Below are 10,523 nucleotides of genomic sequence, written 5' to 3' on the forward strand. Positions count from 1 at the left end.
TTAAGGTTACACCACAGACAAACAGACGTGCCAAATCCTGAAAATCCCCGTCCCTATTCAAAACGCACCCATGCGTCACCATGTGAGCTTATTGCCTACTATCTTATTTTCGTAAAGCGGTTTTTGTTTTTGCTAATGGGTGTGCACTAGGGTAGGGAATCGTTATATGGAAACAACGAAACTTGATAGCAGAAAGCCAGAACCAAGTTTTTTTGTTCTATTTAGGGCCCCAAACAATCCTTAATTTATCGGAAATCGATTGGTTTTCTCTCCGCTTGACGCATTGCATTTGGAATTCATATGGAGATTTGTATAGAAAAACCAACTTTTTTTGCATTTTCCATTCTAAAGAGCTCAAAATGGCTCAAACCATAGGTTTCATGACTTCAAATGGTAGTTTTTTTGATGCCTAACAATTTTGGCCGAAGATACTAAAGAGCTAGGGTGTCCCAAAAAAATACTACAGCTGTTCAAAATTGATTATGTCGAAATTTATGTTGCAAACCATTTCTTCTGCCAACACTGCCAGTGTACCGGCGTCAGTCAGATTTTCATCAGAAGTAACCTCTGAAACACGTTGTAGATTCTACTTACGCCTAGAACATTGACCTAAATTTGTTTGCTTGATCCAACTGATTGTATAAGCTCTTTACTGCCGGTATCCGGATAACTGTCCCATAATGAAAAACAACATGTTGAGAAAACGGCGATTTAATATTATCCGTGAATTTTCGGATTTCCAGCAATTACATCCAGAACCAATGACCATAACAGTTTCATGGCAGCACAAGTTTATCGTTGAGAACAAAAAAAACATGGATGGAATTGGTTTTACGTTATATAACTTGAAAAAAAAAGACAAAATGGGACAAAATATGCGGGTACATTTCAAAAGTACTCGCATATTTTGTCCCATCACATATAAATTCAACCAGCAACCGGTAGTATCATTGGCAACGTAGATTGTTCTACAGAAAAGCAACATTAGTCTAGTTAATTAAATGACATACTTCTATATGCCTAAAATAATCCGATATACACTAATCCGGAGCAAAATTATATGTTTTCAGCTTGTACCAATATGCCTGTAATGCGGGTACATTCAATATGGGACAAAAACAACTTGGTATTTTTTCCATGTTTTTCCATACAAAGGTATCAATTTTTTATTTTTTCTCGAAAGGTAAATGCAAAAAAGTAGGTTTTTCCATATAAATTTTCATACAAATTTGAAATGCAATGCGCCAAGCGGAGACAAAACCGATCGACTTCCGGTAAGTTTAGGGTTGTTTGGGGCCCCAAAAAGAACCAAAAAAACTTGGTTCTGGAAAATCGATCACTTTGCCCTACCCTAGTGTACACACTTGCCTAAATCAACACCAGTGACATTACTGGCGGTTTTTGTCTTTGATAATGAATGTGCACGCTTGCTTATAGCGACACTAGCGGCATTGCTGCCCACAGAACAAAATTTCAAAATAATCGTTATTTCGCTGGTTGATGAAATCGTCGTCGATTGGCACGTCTGTTTGTCTGTGGTTACACCTTTGCACTCCTGGGTTTGTGACTAAAAGGTTTGCAAAAGATTCGCAGCAAGGCAATAGATATCGGAGAGAAAGGAAGAAGGTGTAAGAGAGGGAGAGAGAAAGACATAGAGGAAGAGAGAAACATAGGGAGAGAAAGAGAGAATAAGAGTGGTAGAGAGAGAAGAAGAAAGAGAGGGAGAGCGAGAAGAGAGAGAGAGAGAGAGATAAAGGATGAGAAAGATAAAGGGAGAGAAAGATAAAGGGAGAGAGAGAAAGGAAGAGAGAAAGAGTAAAACAAGAAAACAGAAAGACAGGGGAACAGAGAGATAGTGAGAGAGAAATAGGAAGAGAGAAAAAGAAAAAGACATAGAGATCGAAAAACAGTGAGAGAGGAAGTGGAAGAGAGAGGGAGACAGAGGGAAAGAGATAAAAAGAGAAAGAATGAGAGAGAGAGAAAGATTTTTTATTGGATTGAATTGTTTTTAGATTTAAATTTTTAATAAATAACCAAATTATTTGCACTCGGCTGCTGTCCATGTTGCATTTTGTTAAACAATTTTAGCAATATTAAACAGGAGGCAGGAAAGCCCGTCACCTTGTCGATGTTTCTAGCATTTTTCGAATGGCTTAACGGCTTAAAAAGGTCAAATGCCATCCAATATGGAAATTTCTTTACCGGGATGATGCACAGAGACAAAAATCGACCTCAGCAATTTGAGATTTCTAAAGGCCCAAATACACACACGGCGCAATGACACCTTCTCCATACAAAATGGAAGGCGGGATAGCGATCAAGAAGGCGTAATTACGCCGTGTGTGTATTTGGGCCTTAAGTGAGTAGTAAAATAGAACAAATGATTAAACTTTTGATCTCTAGCATCGTTTTGTATGAATAACTTTTGTATTTTTTTTTGTAATCCAGCACGGAGGGAAGTGAGGGGTAGGTATAGTGCCTGAAATCAAAATTACGTAATTTGTGTACGACGCTTAATCTCTCTTGAAACATTCAAATTTAAAGTTTAAGTTAGCATTTTTTGCCAATCCAACAAACGATCTTACTTATTCTTATTGATGAAATGTTTCCATTCACATAGCATTTTCTTCTTCAGTGTTTTATGAACTTAGTCTCTTGAAAAGCAAAAACCTAAATTAATCCACCTGGCGGTCAGACCCAGCCTTTCTCATTCAAACTTATTATTTGTAAAAATAGATTTACATGAACGCTTCAATCCAATAAATGTATATTCACTCTTAAGGTTCTAAAAAACTGATGTTGTAATCTATACATATAAAAATGCAGTCCGGTCTGTCTGTCTGTCTGGCTGTCTGATTCATATAGGCTCGAAAAATACAGAACCGATCGACGTGAAAATTTGTATGTAGGGGTTTTTGGTGCCGATAAAGGTTCCTATGATAGTTTGAGACCCCTCCTTCTTCTGGAAGGGAGGGGTCCCATATAAATGAAACACAAATTTCTGCACATCTCGAGAACTAATCAACTAAATGGAACCAAATTTGGCAGGTAAATGTTTTTAGTGGTAAAAATATGTCCATAATGTTTTGACACCCCTCTTTTTTTGGAAGGGAGGGGTGCCATACAAATGAAACACAAATTTCTGCATATCCTGAGAGCTAACCAACTGAATGGAACCAAATTTGGCAGGTGAATATTTTTAGAGGTAACAAATATGTGCATAATGGTTTAACACCCCTCCCTTTTCTATGAGGGAGGGGTCCCATGCAAATGAAACACAATTTTCGCACAGCTCAAGAACCAATCAAGAAAATACAACCAAATTTGGTATTAGAATGTTTTTAGAGGTAACAGATATGTCCATAATGGTTCGCCGCCCCTCTCTCTTCTGGAAGCACATGTTTCTGTACAAATTTCTGCCCATCTCGCGAACTAAATACCTCCCAAAATGGGTATTTCCGGTGTCATATTGATGCCAAATCTGCTGAAAATGACCGAATACCGCCCAATATGAATATATTCAGAATTAAGGCGATGTACAGAAGCCAAAAGCCGAGAATGTTGTCATTTCGATAAAACCAATCATTTCAAACGATTTGTTATTTGATCATATCCTATGGTAGATTCGGCGTGCATTTGAGACTTTAAACACATCGCAAGGAATCAATGAATTTGGAACGTTCAAGTAGTACAACACTACATATAAATTATGTTGAGGCCACAAATATCGAGCAAAGCGAGTATAGTTTCAAATAGTCTTTAAATTTCTTTTCTTTCCATAACATTTGAGCCACATATCAAATTGTTATGAAGTTTGTTATTTGTAAGTTTGAGAAATGACTCTTTCGTATGACACTAGTTATGTTCAAATAAGTCATGTAATCTTTGAGATAATAGACTATCGTTGTTTTATTAACAATTTAATACATAACGGTTGCTTAAGTTCGATTATAATAAATAAAATGGGAAAGTATAAGGCAGCCAAATTTTGAAACCACATGTTCAATCATAATTCATCAGTTAACGCTTAACTAGTCCGCTCATCTGATAATAATATTGATCAAATCGGTTGTGTAGTTTTTGAGAGAATGAAGTTTCGTGATTTTCACATTTCGGTACATTACAGACGAAGTTACAGTTCGATTACAATTAAATTCAATAGGGTGTTACGAGACAGCTATACTTTTCATTTGACACTAATTTTGTGGAAATCGGGTCAGCCATCTCTGAGAAAAATGAGTGAGTCCAAGTAGTCTTCGGAATATGCTGGATTTCACATTTTTAAACATAACAGGCAAATTAATAGTTCGATTGCAAAACAAATCAATAGGGTCTTATGGGGTAGCTAGACCTTCCATTTGACACTGATTTTATGAAAATCGGTACAGCCATCTCTGAGAAACATGAGTGAGATCAAACAGTCTTCAAAACACGTTTCTTTTCATAACTTTTGAACCACAGGTTCAATCTTTATAAAACTCAAAAAATAAGGGTATTTCAGCTAGCCCGTTCATTCAAAATCAATTTTGTTCAAATCGGTTGTGTGGTTTTCGAGATCATGATGTTTCATGATTTTTACATTTTGTTACATAATCTCTGAACTAAAGATCCGATTACAATAAAATTTAATAGGGTCTTATAGAACAACAAGACCTTTCATTTGCAATTATTTCATGAAAATCGGTTCAGCCATCTCTGAGAAAAGTGAGTGAAAATAAAAATCTGCACATACACACACATACACACACACACATACACACACACACACATACACACACACGCACATACAGAAAATGCTCAGCTCGTCTAGCTGAGTCTAGTGATATATGCCATTTGGCCCTTTGGAGCACTTTTATACTTTCGGTTTTGCAAGTGATTGCTATACCTTTCTAGGAGAAAAGCAAAAAGCTAACTGGTCATGGACCGTTGACACTGCGAAAAAGGAAAAATATAAAATAAACCACTACATTCTGTTTCTACCGCTACACAGAGGAGTAGCTCTAGTGAAAATCTGGCCAAAATTATTTTCATTGCTATTTAGCAATATTTTGAGAAATATGTAAGTAAGAAGTGGAAGTGGCTGGTTCGAGTATTGTTTAAAAGAGTAACTCTAAATATCACACACACACAACTTAATGTTTACATTTACATAGCCTATGTGTCTGAGCAGATGAAGAAATACGCTCGTATGATTTGTTTTCGAAAAGCGGGCAGCGAAACAAATCGAAGAATTTACCAGAAAAATGATGTAGCAAAATATCTTCATTTAGAATTATCAATTTGATGCTCACAGATTGTATGATGCCTCCTGGAACCTACATAGGTTGGAAAAAGCCTTTTGTATGGAGTGTTGTTGTATGGAGTAGATTATTGATTCTGTGCATCAAGTTATTTTTAAGTTAACTTAAATTATTTGAAATTCATTCACTAAACTAATCTCATTTCATTTTTGTCCAGCCGAAACACTGTTTTAAGCTTGTATTTTTTTTTTTAATTTCCCGTGTACGCGTGAACACTTAACGTTAAAATTCGTCATAAACAACATTTTTCAAACGGGTCGCAAATGCCAATCCGGACGTTACTGGATGAGATATTTACAAGGATGTGTTCGTGTTGTTATGACCTTCCATTCCCCCAATGATTATATGATCGGATTCCGCGAGATTTGATAACTTTTTTAATATGAAAACGCTCGAAAATACGAAAAAAATCACTTATTTCGAAAACTTCCCAAGAGTAGCTATAATTTTTAATTTCGGGAATTCTATCAACCGGTTTAAGAGCATTGAACATAATGAACTCATTTGCTGCAAAATATTGATCAATTGTCATTTTTTTTATGCCCGGCCCTACTAGTAACTATAAATGGTTCGATTCCCAAAAAGAAATGCTTGAAAATTTGTCAATGTTTACAGCGCTCTCAGCATATGATAATACCGTTTAACGTTAATCGAGTGATGGTGTTTTGTTAAGCATTATTTAAGCTGCAGAAAAAAATATAGCGGCACCAAAAAGCGACAAAAAACTTTTTTCTTATTTTGGCCAGCTTTTTGTTCTAGGTACTCCTCTGTGCGCTACATGGACAACTATCGATGATTATAATCAAATCTTTTTAACCGGCTAATGTTTATTTAACTCTTAAGTATTTCCGAATGCTCCTTTCAGTTACCTATAACTGTAATGAAATTATAGATAACGATTATCACTGGTCAACACAGGTGCACTCCAAAAGCTCAAACCGGAGAAAATTAAAGATTGAGCTATTCAACCATTCCTGTGAATTTTGGGTTTCCCTAGCCACTAACTTTTTTTCAGAGACCTCAATGAGTTTTTTCGTAAACATAACGTTGAAGCGACGAACTCGGCGAGCAGTTACTATGTGAACTCTCCCGTAAGCTGTTCGCGTTTTGGTAATGTCCAGGGACACCAAAATTCATGGGAATGGTTGAATAGCTATAATCTTTCTTTTTTTCTATTTGAGCTTTTGTTGACCGGTGTTATTGTTGCAATAAAACCTTTATTAATTTTCAATAGTTAGAACCAAATTCTCATATTATTATAACTTGAAAGGAACAAAGATAAACACATTTTTTAAAAATTCAGCACAAGAAAAAGCACTGTTGTGACTAGCAAACCTATATACTACACAAAAGCCACTTCGTGAGTTCCGCTCAGCGCAACCTGTTGAGTTACGTGCGATTGTTGTCCAGGCCTTCCCGATACACTTTATTAACAACTTCATCAAAGTCAGTGCTGCTTAACGAAAAGTGACAATCATGACAGGCGACAGCTGCGATATTTCATCTATCATCGTCAAATGTCAGAGTCACCGGCGTGTTGTGGTGCCGGCTCGGGATATCGCTTCTCGGTCGGTTTCTGTCATCGTCAACATCGAACGAGCATCGGCACACGATCAGCCACAACCCAATTAGCATACCATCACGGAGTGGCTCCGGCCGACCGGCCCGTAGCTATTTAACAACCACTTAACTCCGGCTCAGACCATCGCCTTACAGTTAGATAATCTTATTTCTGATTCATCCAACAGTGACCATCATCCTTATGTTAATACCTGTAAAACAATGCCATTAGCGAATTTTCTTCTTTGTGTTTCACACACACACCCACGCCCATAGACGCGTAAGCAAATCGACAATGGCTCTAACTTAACTACGATCCAATCGCGATGCATTAAAGTTGCAGCTGAGGGTTCCCTCCAATACCTTGTGTTTGTGCTCTTCCGATGGGGTCAAGTAATTTAATTACAGTGCACTTGATGCCGTCAACCGTGTAGAAGACGGCAGGAAGAAAATAGCTAATTTAATTAAAAATTCCTTCGCTACTTACACCGACATCGGGTGGCTGGCGATGCATTACGCATTATCTATCTGATTATGTACGGCCCACTCTGGTAAGGCGATCAAGCCTGACTGCGCCGATAACGTGATGGAGGCGTTCCTTCATCCTGGTCAAACACACCACGCAACACAACATACGCGGACCCGCTGCTGCTGCTGCTGCTGCTGCTGGCTGCGCTTATGCGTGAGAGTTCAATTATAACTCAATTACACGTAAAAGGATGCACTATTATTAGCTAATTGAGACTAAGGGATGGAACCGTCAGCATGTGATCTTGTGGACCAATAGATAGCTGTAGTACCGTGTGTTCGTGTTAGCCCTTCGAGATTAAGCACGAGACTCTGATTAAGTGGGTTGGTTATATATTCATTTGAATTTTTCAGAAAATTGTATTTTAATTTATGGAATTTTTGATAGTTTGCTTCAATTAAACCATAAGTTAAAATTTAACTAACTTATAGACTAACTAACAGGAAGAGAGAGAACGCAAAGTAATGTGATGTGTGAATGATGAGTAAATAACGCGACAGTAAATGAGGGGCCATCCACATACCACGTGGACAGCTTTAGGGGGGGGGGGGGGGGGAGGTTTGGCTAATGTCCACGGTCCATACATTTTTTTAGAATTTATATGGGCAGTTGTCTACGGAGGGGGAGGGGGGGGATCAAAATTGTTAAAAATCTGTCCACGTGGTATGTGGATGGCCCCTAATGCAAAAAAAAACATGGGAGTTATTAGTAATACAATTATGTATTTATGTGTAAAAAATACACAACAAACAAATTTATATCAAGAAATGTTTCTTTTTCCATGATATTTTTGATGATTTGATTAACACTTGTAGCCGTTCCTACCATTTGCCAGCAACTTTAATTTAGCTACCTTAGAAAAATTATTATTTCTATTCATTTGTAACATTTTTTGGGTATCCGTGGGAATATTACAACACGTTTCGTAGAAATTTTGTATACCACCAGAACGAACATGTAAAATTCTTTCATACCCGTCTTACAAGATTTAATGAGCAACGAGGCAAGAAACCGGTGTTTATAGCTTCGAAGCGAAAAACAACATCCTGCTTAATTTTTTTGTTGACTGCTGCAACTTTCTTTGCTGATACTCAATAAGACAACCATATCTGGAGCAAATACCTTATCTGGCACTTTATTTTTCTCCTGTCTCTTGTGGAATTCGGTGCTATTCACGTTGTGTGTGTCATAATGAAACGCATCATGCACCGGTACGAGCTACGTGTCGTCGCATCCTTGTGTATACATGTATGCAAAAACCTCGGACAGATCCCCTTTCATCATTCATTCCAATCAGAAAAAGGGGGTAACTGCTGTTGCGCTCCGAGGTAGAAGGCATTTTAACGCATTCGTGTGCTCGAAAAGGGGTCAGCGTGATTCAATTACATGACGTGTGCAGAAGCTTCCTTTCTCTTCGATGACCTACTTTCGATAACCGGGAAGCAGGGAGAAATAAAAACTGGACATTCAATCCCTCTTTTTTGGTCACTATTAATAACTTTATTCATATCAGGTCAGTTTTTTACAGTATAATTAGGGTGTACAGTAGAAATCTACCATAACGTAGTACGGCAATGTTCTCGGTCCAGCTATGAACAACGTTATTGAATTACTGTTGAGAGCTCCAGATCTGACACCCAGCTGAAAGCCGTACCTGCTGTACTCGACTGCTTCCGCATTGTAGGCACGAATCGGAATCTGTCACCAAAAATGTCACATATATCAACACACTCTTTTCAATCACTCCTTAGTCACCAGTTGTCAAAACTTACCGAGATCGAAAACGGGATATCCACCGGAAGTTTAGTCCCCCGACCAACCAGCATCTTAGCGCAGAGAATATCTCCTGGACCGATCGATCCGGCAAAGTAGCTCAACTCACCGGAGGCTCCTCCGCCAAACCATAAACCCCACTGATGAGACGGTTTGACAACGCAAAGTATAGCCACTGCAAAACACAACCATTTGACACTTCTAATGTTGGAACTATCAACGCGGCACTTGTTCATTCTGGCCACTTCCGTCCTAAGTGATCCAGTTCAGGCTGCAGTTTTTTACTGTATGACAAACAACGCCCAAAAGACGATCTTCCCGGTCAGTGAAAATTAATTTCAAAACATGTTTCTGGATGAGAATCGGGAAGTTCACTGGAGAAAGGTTGCATTCACCAAAAGTGTTCTGTTCGTTTTTTTTATGCTTTCCGAGCGGGATTTGGTGAAAGGTCTTCTGTGGATGATGTTGAGTTGCAGTTTGGAAATCAGGTACGAAAGTACCGTTTTGATTCAAGCTGCGAACAGTCTCAAACTTCGAACACTTCACAATAAAAATCGAATTATTAGAGCTAGTTTAATAAATAGCATGATTATTATACACCATTTCGTTCCTTGGAATGTCCTTCACCCAGTGATGTATGGTTCTTTACTGTAGGACCAATTCCGGGGAATCAGCAGGCGTTGAAAAAAGTGACAGTCAATATTCAGACGGTTTGAGAAAGTTCATTTTTTGTTAATTTTTTTAGTGCAACAAGTCATAGCTTAAGTGTTCGAAATTTGATTTTGATGATCTTATCTCGATTTGGATAACTCTATCTTTTCTTACGAATAACGGTCGATACAGAACTGGAGGAATAGCTTAGATATTGCAAACATCAGGAGTCGAATATTTTTCACAAAATACCAACGGAAGTTACCGTGCTGGATCGAAACCCGTACAGTATCGAAATCCGTACACCTTGATGTTTTTCTTCAGTTTTAAGCATTATAAAAGTGAAAATTTATATGATAGTTACATGTACATATCCGTTGAGTTGTTGGCCTTCTGTTAAATTAAACTATGCGCCAGAAGGCCATGAAATAAAAATATTAAAAATAAAAAATCAATCGTGTATCGGTTTCAGTTGTCATTTCGTTGTATCGTAAGAGAATTTACTAAGGAAACGTTCTTCAGATAAAAACGATTTTCAAGTGGGATATAAGTGTTTTACTCTGTGAATCTTTTTAAAATTGATAGGAAAGGTAAGTCTTTGTCATTTTCGAGCTGTATATTGTCAAATAAATAGTGTAAGTTGTATTTATTCAACAAAAACTCTGCCGTACGGATTTTGATTCTTTTTATTTGCTTGAATCGAAATCCGT

General features: G+C 37.7%; 1 protein-coding gene across 1 annotated transcript; it reads right to left on the reverse strand.

Moving 5' to 3' along the window:
- Positions 1 to 8,872: 8,872 nt before the first annotated feature.
- LOC129725603 (uncharacterized) lies at positions 8,873 to 9,523 on the reverse strand. The gene is made up of 2 exons (XM_055681614.1): positions 9,162 to 9,523; positions 8,873 to 9,087 (listed from the first exon to the last, which is right to left on the reverse strand). The coding sequence occupies exons 1-2, from the start codon at positions 9,396 to 9,398 to the stop codon at positions 8,923 to 8,925; spliced, it is 402 nt and encodes a 133-aa protein (XP_055537589.1). The 5' UTR covers positions 9,399 to 9,523; the 3' UTR covers positions 8,873 to 8,922.
- Between the last annotated feature and the right edge of the window lie 1,000 nt (positions 9,524 to 10,523).

The sequence above is a fragment of the Wyeomyia smithii genome, chromosome 2 (genome assembly GCF_029784165.1).
Source record: "Wyeomyia smithii strain HCP4-BCI-WySm-NY-G18 chromosome 2, ASM2978416v1, whole genome shotgun sequence".
Lineage (NCBI taxonomy): Eukaryota > Metazoa > Arthropoda > Insecta > Diptera > Culicidae > Wyeomyia > Wyeomyia smithii.